Below are 16249 nucleotides of genomic sequence, written 5' to 3'. Positions count from 1 at the left end.
TCATCAAACTAAAAACCTTCTGCACAGGAAAGAAAACCATTAACAAAATAAAAAGGCAAGCTACTGAATGGGAGAAAAGATTTGCAAATCACATCCAATACAGGGTCAATGCTGAAAATATATAAAGAACTCATACAACTCTGTAGCAAAAACAAAAAAATCCCAAAAACAGTCTGATTGAAAAATGGGCAGATCTGAATAGATATTTTCCCAAAGAAGACATATCATGGCCAACAGGTACATGATAAGATGTTCAATATTCCTAATCATCAAGGAAATACGAATCACAACCACATGAGATATATCACTTCACACCTGTTAGAATGGCTATCATCAAAAAGGCAAAAAAAAAAAAAAAAAAAAAAACAAGCATTGGTGAGGATGTGAAGGAAAGGGAACCCTTGTGCACTGTTGGTAGGAATGTAAATTCGTGCAACCACCTTGGAAAACCTATGGAGGTTCCTAAAAATATTAACAATAAAACTATCATAGATCTAGCAATTCTACTTCTGGGTATTTATCCAAAGAAAACAAAAATATTAATTTGAAAAGAGTTAATTGCAGCATTACTTAAAATAGCCAAGATATGGAAGCAACCTAAGAGCTATCATAAATGAGTGAATAAAGAAAATGTATGTGTATATATGTATCTATATCTACATATATTTACTCATATGTATATATGCATTATACACATACATATATATACATGTATACACATACATACCTACATATATGATTCAGCCATAAAAAAGAATGAAATCTTGCCACTTGCAGTAACATGGATGGACCCTGAAGGCATTATACTAAGTGAAATAAGTCAAAGACATACTGCATAATCTCACTTATATGTGGACGGTAAAAACCAAACAAACAACCCCCCCCAAAAAAACAATGGAGGCACTTCTCACACACTCCAGTTGTGGCAGCCCTATTCGTCCCTGGCCTGAGTGAGCAAGTGTGCTCCAATCAGCTGCTGCTTTCATTCTCTCTTGCCTGGGCAGGGAACAGATGCCTGAGGGCAGCCCCCATGCAGAGCTGAGGCCAAAACCAAAGCTGAGCCCCAGGGGCGGTGCGAATAAGGAAGAGGAATGGAAATCTCTCTGTGCAGCTGCACAAGCTGTGGATTAAATCCTCATGATCAGCTTGGTAAACCCTGTGTCTATGGAATATCTAAGGGACAACGAGTGCTCCCACAACTGAGACCAGTCTAGCTCTAGCAGCTGTGGACTTTGGGGGCAAGTACACATAGGAGTCGGGCCAAGTCAGAGGCTGAGCTGGCCCCACAGTGCCCATAGCGGGTCCAGAGACCTACCTAGAGGTATTGGAAGGCCTTCTGGGGAGGTGGGGTTGGCTGTGGCTCATGGTGGGGGCAAGGACACTAACAGCTGAGGCCCCAGGAAAGTATTATTATTACTGTTATTTTTTGTTTTGTTCTGTTGTTGTTATTGTTTTTATTTATTTTTTCTTTTCTTTATAAACATTTTTTAATATATTTTTTATTTTTCTACTTCTACTTTACTTTTTGTTATTTTGTGTTTTTTCTTGTTTTTGTTTTGTTTTTAGATATAAACATTTTTGATCATTTTTGTGTGTTTTACATTTTCTTTGCTTTTTTTTTTAGTTTGCTTTCTGCTTTTGTTTTGCTTTTTGTTTTTGTTAGTTTTGTTTTTATTGTTCGTTTTCACTTTGGGGTTGTGTTGTTTGTTTTCTTGATTTTAGTTTTCTCTTTTTTTTCCTCTTTGTTTTTATCATTTGTCTTGTGTTTTGTTTGTCTGTCTTCTTTTCCTTTTTTTTTCCTTCTTTTTTTTTTTTGCGGTACGCGGGCCTCTCACTGTTGTGGCCTCTCCCGTTGCGGACCACAGGCTCCGGACGCACAAGCTCAGCGGCCATAGCTCACGGGCCCAGCCGCTCTGCGGCATGTGGGATCTTCCCGGACTGGGGCACAAACCCGTGTCCCTTGCATCAGCAGGCGTACTCTCAACCACTGCGCCACCAGGGAAGCCCTCCTTTTTTTTTTTTTTTTTGCTGTGCCACTTGCCCTGTGGGGTCTTGGTTCCCTGGCCATGGGTCAGGCCTGAGCCTCTGGGGTGGGAGTCCAGGACACTGGAGCACCAGAGAATTCCAGGCCCCAGGGAATATTAATTAACATGAGCTCTCCTGGAGGTCTCCATCTAGATACCAAGACCCAGCTCCACCCAACTGCTTGTAGGCTCCAGTGTATACAAATATCAAATCATTATGCTGTTCACCTGAAAATAATATAATGTTATATGTCACTTATACCTCAAAAATTTCTAAATAAGAAAATTTTTTAAAGTAAAAATTATAACTTCCAAAGCACTTTTTCCTCGGAAAGTACTAGAAGATACACTTTGGCAAAATAGGGGAGTTAGAAAAGAAAGAGAAAGAGACAGGATGTAGGAAATAGAGACTCTGATCAGAAAAGGAGCATGGGAATTCCCTGGTGGTCTAGTGGTTAGGATTTGGTGCTTTCACTGCGGTAGCCCAGGTTCAATCCCTGGTCAGGGAACTGAGATTCCACAAGCCACACAGTGTGGCCAAATTAAAAAAAAAAAAAGGAGCATGAAAGTTCCAGGACAATGGCTGTGCAGCAGACCTAAAGTCAAACCCGGTCTACATTACAGCAAAGAGGTGTAGGAAATGGGTGTCCAGGAAAAAAAAAAACTGAGAGTAACTGTCATGTTTGACCATGTGGAAATAGTACAGAGAGGGCTTTTATAATCCTTTTAGAAGATTTGTGAAGAAGAAATAAAAGGTACACAGAAAACTAGGAAAATAAACAGGAAGGCAATTATTAACTCTAGAAAAAACAAAAGGTCTATAAGGAAGGAGAGGTAATCAACATTGAACAATAATTACACAGTAGTAATAATGTAAATACTGAATGCTGATTTAACCCCAAATTGTGCTATAAGTGTATTGCAGGGTGGCAGATGGGGACAAAGAAAAAATAAGAAAATTGAATCTTCAACTATCACAATGGAAAGCCAGATACCAGAAGAAAGAGCTAAAAAGACTGAAAAGTGATTGTTTTAGGGAAATGGAACTGGGGGTTGCAAAGAGGTAGGCTTTTCTGTATAAGATTTTTAGCACTATTTTATTTTGTAAACCATTTTTATGTGTGCTACTGGTTAAAGAAAATAAATATAAAAATTACTTAAAATAAGTTTAGAAAGAAAATAAATCAGGCTACTACAATAAAAGATTAATCTCAATGTATTTAAATGTAACCAAAGGAAATGACTGCAGCTAATCTTAGTAAGAAAATGGAATGTGGGGTTGGCTATTACTCAGAAAATATGACCTGAATAGTCATCTTAGAAGGATTAAACAGATCTATTAAACTATTAAACAAATCTATTTAATACTATTTAAAATTATATATACTGTTTGCTATGAAATTCAAATACACAATTTATAATAATCCTTATTAACTTATAAATTAAAATATCTACAAGCATATAAATAGTATTAAGGAAACACAAGTGTAATTTATAAAAAGTAAAAAGCTTATGATGAACAAAATTATGATTAACTTCTAATGATTAAGCAAATGTGTATCTGAGATGAAGAGTCACAATTATTTGGTCTCATCTCACATTTCACAAAGCACTGGCTTGAAATATTTCCAAGTAACTTTGCACTGAAGGTTATCAATAAAACTTCTGTTTTAGGATATTTTTTATTTTTTAAACTGATATAACATGTTCTACTCTAAAAAATCTGGGCAGTGAATCTAATCGTTGTTACTGAGCATGTGGTTATGGGTAAATGTGTACATTTGGAATTGCCTTCATGAGGAATCAGATTCTTCCAAAACTAAGAGACTCAGCTTTAAAATGTTGTCAAATGTCTTTCACATCAATAAAATTTAGGGCAGTGGCCTCCAAAGCTGGGTGCCTAAGGCAATCCACTGGTGGGTGGGGGTGGGGTGAAAAATATCAACACCCCTATTTTGAATTTTAATGTACCCCTTTATAGTTTATTTCTGTTGACTGTATGTACTATAGAATAATTATACAGTGATATGTGTACAGAATTCATAAATAAGCATACATATTGATATACTGGAGTGTATTATCAAAAGAATTTACTAATGGAATTTCATGATCACAAATATTTGCAGACCACTGATTTAGAGATGTCTCCCTACTTACAGTTGGCAAACGATTAATAGTCCATGGGAGTAACTTAAGTGTTCGTGAGTGAAGAGGGCAGGAGAAAGCTAATATATCGCTCTAAGCTAAAAAGTTCATTTTAACTTATGATTAAGAATTAGACAACTTACCTGCTACAGTTGAAAATATTGTGATAAAAAGTGAAAATGTTGAAGTATACAAAAGGCTGGATTTTTTACAGCCCTTGATATGTACATTTGTTACCCATATGTCACAGACTATATTAAAATAGTCCAACAATGTGCTCATGTGATGGTTCTAAAAGGCTTTGTTGATGAAGAAGTGTTCTACAGAAAGGAAAAAAACCTAGAAACCATTGATTTAGGAATTAAATGCCCAAGCAACCTAAGAGTATTTTATTCTCTCATATAGGCAAAATACAACTCAGTCATCAAGAACTACACTAGTCACTGTCCAATACAGTACCCACTAGTCACATAGGGATATTTAAATTAAATAAAATTTGATATAATTTAAAATTCATATCCTCAGGCACATAGGCTATCAGACACGTTTCAAGTGCCTGATAGCCACATGTGGCCAGTGGCTGCCATACCAGACAGTGCAGACAGAGAACACGCCATTCAGTGCAGAAAGTTCTATCGAACAACTCTGCCCTAGAATAATATTCAGGGACTCTCAAGTTGAAAAATTTCAGATTTTTATACTTACTAACTGTTACTCTGTCCTTATCCCCCAACATAATGTTGTTTGGCGTCAGGTCTCTATGGATGATCCTCTTCTCCTTGTGTAAGTACCGAAGAGCTAGGCACAGCTTCAAACAGCAAAGAACAAACAAATGTTATTTCCCCTATATATACAGATAAGACAGCCACTCATGACAGCCACTCATGATCACTACACACAATTCTAGGAAATCAGCTCAGAAGTTTACTGTTTCATAGAAAAAGTTAATGAAGATAAAAGATACCTGTATAAATATTTTCCATAGTCTCTCTTCAGCAAAATGATGTTGTTTTTCCTTCAAAGAACTGAAATGTTCTCCAAGAGGGGCCCCTTCTATAAGCTCCATAACTATATACAACCTATCATCTATATAAAAAACAAGAAAAGGTAATAGAAATAAATTCAATATAGACATTTTGAAAAAACTTATGAATTAGAATCCAAGTTTCCCAATGGGTGTTCAGGGCACAACACAAAAGAGTTAGAGACATGGACCCAATCAGCTCTGGAGGGGCTGGGGGCGAGGGGGTCTTGGGGACAATCGGAGCCCAGCAACAGTCTCTTTCAGCTACAGGCAACCTCCTAGCATAAGTTTACGCTGGCAAACTTTATCATTTTCTATGTACACCAGGATGTGGAAGGGTTGAGAGGCACCAAAGAGAGCAAGTAAATGATCCCAAATCATGGAGGATTCCCTGAAGAACAGGTAAACCCAGCTTTCCTCTCAATGGTCTAAAATTTACCTTTAAATCAAGCCAGACATTCAGACATTAAACTGCACTGTTCTTCAGTCTCGTAGATTTACCTTACAGTATTTTACAATGAAATCATACCGTGGTTTAGCAATGACCCCACTGGATATACCACCCATGATGGAAATTTCTGTGATGCCAGCTCAAGAGCTGAGAAAGCTGGCCTCCTCCAGATTTCAGCTCATGGATCCCAGGAACCTCACATAACTGACTGGGTTTGTCTCTTTGCTTTGGATGCCAAGAAACAGAAGTAAATTCTACTTTCTCCTCCAAAGTCAATATGTAACTATTAACAACAGTATGTGATATGTATCTTTTGTAATGTTTTGGATGTATGTAAAATATGTATATATACAACATTTACAGAAATGAAGCCACACCATGCATATTCTGCAACTTATACCTTTTTCATTCAACATTCTTATATGTTCGTCAGTACACACAGACCCACGCCATTCTTTCTGTTGGTTACATAGTATTCCACAATACAGATGTATCATAATTTATTTAATCATTCTCCTAAAGATTGACATTTATATTGTTTCCAATTCTTCATAATCCCAAGAAATATTTACTGTATGTACTAATCTTGCCCCTAACATTAATTTTCTCACCTTTTATTTCCTTTTATCATGATTTCTTAATCTATTTTATCTTATGCTTTTTTTTTTTTTTCGGTATGCGGGCCTCTCACTGTTGTGGCCTCTCCCGTTGCGGAGCACAGGCTCCGGACGCGCAGGCTCAGCGGCCATGGCCCACGGGCCCAGCCGCTCCGCGGCATGTGGGATCTTCCCGGATTGGGGCACGAACCCGTGTCCCCTGCATCGGCAGGCGGACTCTCAACCACTGCGCCACGAGGGAAGCCCTATCTTATGTATTTTTAAGCCACTGCCAATTCTTTTTGGGAGAAGTCAGGTTATTTTGTTTTTAAATTAAGACAAGTTATGTCACTTCAGTACAAGTCAGAAGCTAGTCTAGATCTCTTTATGATGGGATATGCACTAAATTATGGGAAATTATTCTAATATCAAGAACAAATGGCCAAGGGGGCAGGATGTACTGAGGAGTTTCAGCACTGAGTTCCTCTGAGTCAACCAGAGGAAGGGAGATGGGTAAAATCATAACATGGCAAAGTACACAACAGGTTTGCATAACAATAGCACTGATAAAGAGGCAGCAAGGAAGCCCCTTTAAAGATTTATTTTGAAATTTCACAGGTGAAGCATATAAGGTCTATTAATATGTATATTACTTCAGTCAAATGTCCTATTTTTTTTAAAACAAGTGACTGAGTTTGGTTTCACCTCAAGATTTGATTCCATATTCCATCATCCCAATGATGACGCAGAATCAGTCAGGGCTCCATCGCCACCTTGTGGCAATTACCTGAACTTGAAGAAAAAGAAATCTCAAAAAATCTAGATCCAATTTATTTGGCGGGTGGAAAATGTCATTTTTTCTAAAAGATGACAAAAAAATGTCATTCTTTCTTAAAGAAGCTACCAACCTTTAGTTTTCTTTTCTCCTGATCCTACTATGGGCTTTTTGTATATGAAAATAGCAATAATTATTATTTTGGTTTGTTCATGCAGTCTTACATATAGGGATCTAAGAATTTTATAAGTATCTTTTGATCATTGATTATCATGTCTCACTGATCAAGAAATGCCATCCAAGGTCATACAGACAACAAAAAAGGTAGAGAAAATAGTCGACTAAGCTTATTTTGTAACATTCTAAAATAAAAATATGTAAGTAACATAGATACATTATTAGAAATATCATGGAAACTCACACTTACTTTCCAGAAATGTTTTGTAATAGCGTACAACATTGGGATGATAAAGCTATAAGAAAATAAATAACAAACATTATACTACTTCAAAATATAAACTTGTTTTCACAGACAATTTAGTTGGATTTCATACTTGAAAACAACGAAGAAATCATCATATTTATAAAACAAAGCATTTCAAGATATCATCTAATTTTTCAGGATTCTTTTTATTTGCTGCTCACAAAACTGTTCTGAAAATAGCAATCTCCCATATAGCCTTACCAAATAGAATTGAAAACTGATTGTGCTTTATCACCTAATTTAACTAAATTAGAGGACTGTAGAACTGGAAGCTATCTTAAGAATTAATTTAACACTTCCTGTTCCAACATCACACACAGACTGCATAAAGGAGAAAACTGAAATGAAACAATTGATTTTGAACATATACCTATGCTCTTAACCTCCCCCTGCCACTTAAATGTTTATATACACTGTATCTATTTACACGACTGGTGTCTTTCTATGCTCTCCAAAATTATTAGTTTGAAACTGAAATAACCTAGGAGTTATTAACTCCATTAAAATAACAATAATAATTGCCAAGGACTCCATCCTTGAACAAAATTAGGTCAGGCTCCTCAGAGTCCTCCTCTGGACCAGGCCTCCTCCTTGGCCTGCCTGGTTTCAGCAAGAATCCTGCTAAGCCAGTTTAGTGAGCATCTCTGCCCTCTGGATATCCAATCAAGTTCCTCATCCCCCCATCTTTGTTACCTAATCAAGTTTTTCTTCCCCCAACCTGATAACTAACCAAATTCCTCTTAGTAACTTTCCATCCTTTGACCCCCCTAGCCCTGCCTTTTGGTTGTAAATCCCCAGCCATCCCTGTTGTGTTCAGAGTTGAATTCAATCTCTCTCCTCTACTCTAATAGTTGGACTTCTATTGCAGTGGTCCTGAATAAGGTCTTCCTTGCCATCTAAAAGTTCTTATCACAAGGAAAAAATGTGTAACTACATGTGGTAGATGTTAACTGGATTTACTATGGTGATCATGTCACAATACATACAAATACTGAATCATCATGTTGTACACCTGAAACTAATATGCAGTCATATGTCAATTATACCTCAACAAAAAGTGTCCAGGCACCAAAGAGAGCAACAATTTCTCTTTGGCATAGTTTACCTCAGAATGTAACATGGAAATTCTATTTTTTTTGATGGAATTTCTTTAGTAGATGTATTCCTATTCAGATTATCTTATTTCTCCTTGTATGAGTTCTGGTAGTTTGTGTGTTTTAAGAAATTGATCCTTTTCTCCTACATGGTCAAATCTGTGGCTATAGAGTTTTATGCAGTATTTTTTTTTTTTTTTACCCTTTTAATGTTCATGTGATCAGTAAGGATGACCCCTCTTTCATTTCTGATATTGGTAATCTGTGTCTGTCTTTCTTTTTTTTCCAAGATTAGTCTGGCTAGATATTTATCAACTTTACTGGTCTTTTAAAGAATAAACTTTTAATATTGTTGATTTTTTATATGGAATTCTTGTTTTTTATTTCATTAATTTCTGTTTTACTTTTATTTCTTCTGCTTGTTTAAGGCTTGAATTGCTCTTTTTTCTTTAAGATGGAAACTTAGAATAAGGAGTTTAGATATTTCTGTCTTTTAATACATACATTTAATATTTTATATATATATATTTATATGTATATGTATCTTTCTAAACAGTGCTTTCATTGCAGCCCACAGATTTTTATAAGTTGTATTTTCATTTAGTTCAAAAAAATTTCCAATTTACATGAGACTTTTTCTTTGAGCAATGTGTTATTTTGTAGTGTGGTTTTTTTTTTTTACATTTTTATTGGAGTATAATTGCTTTACAATGGTGTGTTAGTTTCTGCCTTATAACAAAGTGAATCAGTTATACATATACATATACATATTTTCCCATATCTCTTCCCTCTTGCATCTCCCTCCCTCCCACCCTCCCTATCCCACCCCTCCAGGCGGTCACAAAGCACCAAGCTGATCTCCCTGTGCTATGCGGCTGCTTCCCACTAGCTATCTACCTTACATTTGGTAGTGTATATATGTCCATGCCACTCTCTCGCTTTGTCACAGCTTACCCTTCCCCCTCCCCGTATCCTCAAGTCCATTCTCTAGTAGGTCTGTGTCTTTATTCCTGTCTTACCCCTAGGTTCTTCATGACATTTTTTTTTCTTAAATTCCATATATATGTGTTAGCATACGGTATTTGTCTTTCTCTTTCTGACTTACTTCACTCTGTATGACAGACTCTAGGTCTATCCACCTCATTACAAATAGCTCAATTTCATTTCTTTTTATGGCTGAGTAATATTCCATTGTATATATGTGCCACATCTTCTAATAACATAATAATAACATAATAACATCTAATAACATAATAATTTTCTACAAGAATACTAAATTTTTGTGGTTGTTTATTTACAATTTGAGTTTCTAAGTAAACTGAAATTTGTTTTATCTCAGAATAGTCACTGGTACATCATAAATGGCTTGCATCTCTTTCTGGCCTTTCTTCTTGCCTTCTTTTGAAGGAGAATCTACTGGTTGTCCACCAAAAATCTGCTCTCACACTCCTCCACTCCATCGACTTGTAGCAGGATGTGCTTCCCCATCACAGATCACACCTCTCAGTCTCTCTCACAGCCTCAAGGGGCTCATCCCTGAGTTCTCCCCAGTGGAGTGTGAGGGGAATCCTGTGTCTGAACCCAAAACGCCGGGTGCACCAGCAGATATAAATGTGCCTTGGCAGGTGCAATGGGAGAGGAAGAGTGGGCATCCCTGTGTGACCTCATGGAGCAGAGCACCACACCCTGGACTCACAGGAAGACAAAACCCATTGCACGGTGAGACCTCTCCTTCAAGCCCATGCACTTTGGGGCTTCTTTGTTACTGCAGCTTAATCTTAATATTAACAAATACACTCTCCCTTTCTAGTCCCATTTCTCTCACTTCTGTCTGCCATTACCTCCTCCTTTTTGACCTCAATTTACTGTCCTTTCATTGGTTTAAGCCCGTGGTGCAAGCACAGTTCTACAATTTTGAGCTCCCTCAAAGTTCAAGCAGAGGTCTCTTATATGGCCCCACCCTGACACTTTCTTTTCTTAGAAAATATACTAAAACCAATAGTCTACCTCATCAACTAGCAAATGGCCAGCAGATTTTAAACAATATGGAACTAGGTAAGCAATAGAACCATATTCTAGACCTAGCTCACTGGCCAGGACTACATCCAGATTTGGGTTCAAATGAAGATATTAGACCAGCCTAGGGCAAAAGCCATGCTCTAGCCTTGTGCTATGAAACAGCACACCACCCAAGGCTAGAGTGTTGGAATATGAGCAAACACTAACTTTTCAAAATCTAATCTCTTTGTACATAAAAGTCAACTATAAAACAACCTATTAATGATATTTACTGTAAATTATAAATTGGAGTGGAACTAGAGATTTCAATGAATAAAGATCTTCATATTTATGGTTATGTCCTAGCACAGATGCTATGCAAATTTAACTATTTGAAAACAAAGAGCCATGAACTGATAGGTCTCCCCAGGAGTTACAGACAAACAGTATTCATAATGAATGTATAAATAAAGAAAGTTGAAAAAAAACCAATGTGTTCTTTGATCACAAAAAGAATTCCCATTTCTCTCTGACACGTTTATTCTTTTTCCTGAAACAAACCTTCATAATGATACATGAGTTGTGAACATTATGTTAGAATGTTTTGCTCATGTCAATAAATAATAACCCATCTTGAAAATTCACATTTTAGATTACATAAGCCATATCTGAGGAACGTTAACAACTTGGTTCCATTTGACAAAAGTCAGGGAAGTCTTAGTCATATTCTTATGCATGTAACAAAGTAACCAAATATTCTACAATATAATAAGAAGGAAACGAATATGCTTTCTCATATATAATACTCTCTGTGCTGTGAACTCAATTGTTCTGCATCCCTGGCCCTGATATAGTTATGTCTATGGTTCAATGTCAAGCCTTAGGAGAAAACCTGGTGATTGATATCACCTCAATGCCAATTATATTAAACAGAACCAGTTCTTACACAGCATGGACAAGGACAGCACATGAATTCTACTTTTTTTGATGACATTTATTTAAGGAAACCGTCTTCATAAACAAAAGCATTTACCTGCTCTTTAATTATGGTTAATTCAGAAACAATATTCCTTATACTGCTGTCTCGATCTTTTTTATCCTTTCCAAATGCTGGGTTATGTAAATTGACTTCTTTCATTGCTAAAAGATTTTGACCACTATGCTTTCTAACCTAAAATAAAGGAGACAAAAAAAAAAAAAAAAAAAAAGAATGGTTTGGGAGTAGAGAGGGGAAGAAAGTGATTAGATTAATAAGGTCACATGATTAAGCCAAATCATCTAAATAAGTCATATATCTTTAAAAAGTAAATTTGTATTTACACTAAGCTCACCTCAAAAAAATTGGTATATCCTGGATCAGTCTGCAATATTTCATAGGATTTTACTTGGTAAATACAGAAACACTGGTGTGAACTTGGAGAATGTGTCATGCATTGGGACAAACCATTTTGACTATTTGTATGAGAGATTAGTGACAGCTTTTGTCTTCAAAGGTCAGTGACCAATTTCTAGAGCTGAGAGCTAAGGTAAGACCACATCAGTGCAGCTATCTGTTGTACAGAAACAACCATTCTAATTTTTATATCTATTTGTTCACTGACAAGGGCTCCAATTCACTTGTGTGTGGGTGTGCAGGGAGACATGCAGTTTGTTTGGGAACATTGGAAATGTTGTTCAAGGGCAAGGTCACCTTGTAAACACAGCCAAAAGCTCCACTTCCAAGATGATCCAAAACTGCATAGTTGCCTATATATTTCGAAGGAGCTTTATTCTGATTAATGCTTTCAATATTTTCAGCAATTTGCTTCAGTTCATCCTCCTAACCAAAAAATGAAAAGGAAATGGGTTGCTATGATAAATGCATCCTAACTGCATAGCAGCCTGACAAAATATTTAAAGCTCAAGACTTACCACTAATAAATTCAACTTTGATACTAATTCTTCATAAGCACTGATATCACGAACATAATGTCCTATGTCAATGAAGATCTCAAACAAGTCGGTGGGGAAAAGTCTACAGAGAAAAATACACACACATACTTCCTATAGGAGTTGGAAACTCTGGCCCATTCCTTCCCTTTTGGACCTGGCTCACTTATAGGTTAATTACATTAAATACACTGCCAACAAATGGGGGAATACTACTCACCAACTTATCTCATGAAAATAAACTAGAGACACAGTTCTTAAGAGGTAAGGAAAAACAACTGGAAAGGAAAGTTCCAGAGATCTACTGTATGACACTGTGCTTATAGTTAAGAACACTGTACTGCACACAAAAATTTAAGAGGGTAGATGTCATGTTATATGTTTTTTGCTACAATAAGATATGATACAGATTTTACAAAAATCTTATTTGTAAGACATTTGGGGGTGTAGTATTAAATATACTAGGAATGAATGTTTATTGGGTGTTTATTGAGCACAGAGCACTTTCACAAATACAATTTGATTTAGTCCTCATGAAAATAAAATTAAAATACAGGTGAATTTAAAAAATGAAGAGATTTATGCATCATTTCCAAGCTACTGGTTTCAAGGGTTTAGGTTTATTAAAATCTTTAAGTCCACTGATGTGGATGATTTAGGGCCTTGAAATGAAAGGTTATAATGAATAACGAATACTTCCTTTTCTTCCCCTAAATTCAACTGTTATATAGAAATAAAATAAAAACATAAAATGCCCCATTCTTCCAAACAAAAGATGTTATATTAACTCAAGATTTTATTTCCATTTTGCCTTATCAATAAAATTCTAGTAAGGACTTGGGCCTACGATTTGGCTAACCTGCCACCTCTATGGCACGCAGACCACACCTGTAGGTAACCATGGTCTGCTTCCCAAGGTGGTGGTTTTTCTGTCATGCTCACCACACAACTTTCTGATCCAGGAACATCCAGCCTCCTCCCCTTCAAATGGGTTCCTATACTGTTAAGGACATCCAGACAAATACTTTCTTTTCTATTGATTAAAAGGAAATGACTAGATCAACTTTGGACATTTCTGAATGGGCAAAAACAAGCACATATTTTTATTTCATCCATTAAAAATGTTAATGTCTTAAAAAAGAAAAACTAAAAACCATAGCAGTTACATGTAATTAAAAGAGTTGTGTTGATGTGATTCATGTGCTTTCCTCATCATTTTGTGAATTTTCAGAGTTAAGATATCACTAGGGCTGCTCAGTATTATCTGTGGATTTTAAGAAATCTGAAGGCACATGTTTTGCATACTGACTCTTTATTCTCTTACTGTTTGCATCTAAATCAGGTACATGAAAACAGTTGACTCTAATGATCACTGATCACTTAAATTTCTCTAAGCTCATACCTTTTAAAGAGTGGTCTGTTTCTTTCCATACTGAAGAGAAACCTCAAGGCTCTGAAAGCATAACACTGGAAATAAAAGGATATATGATTCTCAAATGGTAGCTGAACAAAGTAAAACATTTTCAGGATAGCATGATCATGAAGTGAACATTAACGTGGCTTTTTGGTGAGTGTGGCTGGTCTCTGTGGGAGCCACAGCTTGTAACTGAAAACAGACAACATCAACACCTGGGCCAGTTCTCATGTTTAAAAAGTATTTGCGTTGTGGAAGGCTAGGGATCTGGGCCTTGTTTCACTCAGTGCCTGTCATTAGTTCCTTTCTAGAAAGTACAGAAGGAGCAGAGAGACAAGAAATAAAACTCCTACGCCGAGAAAACCAAATGTCCCAAGATTTCCAGGAGCTCAAGGTTTATTTTCTTTCTAGCCTGCTATGTATGCCTCAATATTTATATAGTTTCTCTGAGAAAATAAACACTAGAAATAATGACATAAAAATAGCCACAGGCACACTGGACTCAAACTTGACAAATTGGTCTCTTGAGTAAGGTCTAAAGCATTCCCCAGATAGAACCATCTACAGTAACTCCTGAGAACACTCAGAAAGAGGCCTGTGAGACTTTAACAAAGAAAAATAAACACTGGACATTTTGCAGTGCTGAGAAAAAAGAGAGAGCCCCAGGCTTGCAGCTGTACCAGTACAATAGGCCACCACTGGGGTGACCAGGGTCTGCTGAATTCGAATCTGGAATCATTTCATGAAATTAGTGATCTGAATATAGAAGGGTCACAAACAAAACTGTCTGGAGAAGCCAGGCAGATAACAAGACCACACGAAGGAGACTGGTGAGAAAGCAGTGGAGACTGTGAGAAGTGAGGAACATGCATGTGCCTTGAAAGAATTTCCATACATATTCTTTAAAAGCCTCTACTGGCTTAACAGAATACATGTGCAGGAGGGAGTGTACTTTACCATGGTCCAGCACAGTGTCATGCATCAGTGCTGTACTAGAGAAGTAAGCCCCACGCCTGTGTGTTCTCAGTGGTAGCTCTCCAAAATCTCTGCCTGCCAGCCCACAGATACCACCAAAAATTCTCTGCTAGGTTTGACCATCATTCTGGCTGAAAGTTCTTAAATCAGATTGAAGGCAAATGTTGTTTTTTACTTCCTGTTCTAACGACTTGAAAAAAAGATAAGCTGCAGCTACTGCAAAGGCTTACTTTAAATTGATTTTATCATGCCAATGTCTTTGGGGACACTTGCCCCCTGGTGTCCACTCCTCAAAAAAGCACATAGGACCCTGCATAATGTGGCCCTTTCTTACCTTCCAGGCCTCATCTCCTAAGGTAGGGGTCCCCAACACCTGGACCATGGACCGGTACTGGTCCGTGGCCTGTTAGGAACTGGACCGGTACTGGTCCGTGGCCTGTTAGGAACTGGACCGCAGGAGGTGAGCAGCAAGTGAGCGAGCAAAGCTTCATCTGCCACTCCCCATCGCTCCCCATCGCTCCCATTACTGCCTGAATTCTGCCCCCACCCCCGCTCCCATCCATGGAAAACGTGTCTTCCACAAAACCAGTCTCTGGTGCCAGAAAGGTTGGGGACCGTTGTCCTAAGGTACTCCCTCTGCCCCACACCCCACACCCACCCCACTGAGCAGCCTAAGCACACTCTAAGCTGCCAGGCTCCTGTCCTTTGTCCACGCTCTTCTCTCTGTGCGGATGCCCGTCCGCCCTGGAGCAGATATCATGGGTGCCCACTTCTATCCCTTTACTCACCTGACCAGCACCAGCTCATCCATCAAGATCCATTTTACAGGTTTGCCTTTGTAAAGGTGAAATGCTACTGACTGTGGTCCGTGCTTAAAGATGGCACATAATTTTCCCCGTAGTATTATTTTGATACACAAGCAATGTTTTTAAAACATAGAACTTACAGATAAGCAAAGAAATGTCTAAATAAAATCACCTAAATCCCTACAGAGAAACTACTGTTAAGCCTTCTACATTGTTTTTTGGTTTTTTTTTTTGCGGTATGTGGGCCTCTCACTGCCGTGGCCTCTCCCTTTGCGGAGCACAGGCTCCGGACGCGCAGGCTCAGCGGCCATGGCTCACGGGCCCAGCCGCTGCGCGGCATGTGGGATCTTCCCGGACCGGCGCATGAACCCGTGTCCCCTGCATCAGCAGGCAGACTCTCAACCACTGTGCCACCAGGGAAGCCCCTCTACATTGTTTTAACAGCATTTGTTTCCATGCCAGCCTCCCTCACCAGATATTCTTCCCTCTCGGTCAGTACAGGGGACCAGTGCTAACCTAAAAATTCTAAAATTC

At 37.8% G+C, this 16249-nt stretch overlaps 1 protein-coding gene across 2 annotated transcripts in view; it reads right to left on the bottom strand.

Annotated features, from left to right (window-relative positions):
* Positions 1 to 16249, bottom strand: part of NEK10 (NIMA related kinase 10) — a 313705-nt gene that overhangs the window by 228414 nt on the left and 69042 nt on the right. The window contains exons 17-23 of one of the 2 annotated variants that reach the window (XM_060307961.1): positions 13923 to 13987; positions 12503 to 12605; positions 12282 to 12410; positions 11625 to 11762; positions 7443 to 7488; positions 5134 to 5255; positions 4875 to 4977 (exon numbers count right to left, since the gene is read on the bottom strand). In XM_060307961.1, the coding sequence (XP_060163944.1) occupies positions 4875 to 4977; positions 5134 to 5255; positions 7443 to 7488; positions 11625 to 11762; positions 12282 to 12410; positions 12503 to 12605; positions 13923 to 13987 (706 nt within the window). Of the gene's footprint in view, positions 1 to 4874; positions 4978 to 5133; positions 5256 to 7442; positions 7489 to 11624; positions 11763 to 12281; positions 12411 to 12502; positions 12606 to 13922; positions 13988 to 16249 lie in introns of those variants that run through there. The other variant, XM_060307962.1, reaches the window with a different exon arrangement.

The sequence above is a fragment of the Globicephala melas genome, chromosome 11, assembly GCF_963455315.2.
Source record: "Globicephala melas chromosome 11, mGloMel1.2, whole genome shotgun sequence".
Classification (NCBI taxonomy): Eukaryota; Metazoa; Chordata; class Mammalia; order Artiodactyla; family Delphinidae; genus Globicephala; species Globicephala melas.
The sequence above is the reverse complement of the archived record's forward strand: the minus strand, read 5'-3'. Positions and strand labels throughout refer to the sequence as shown.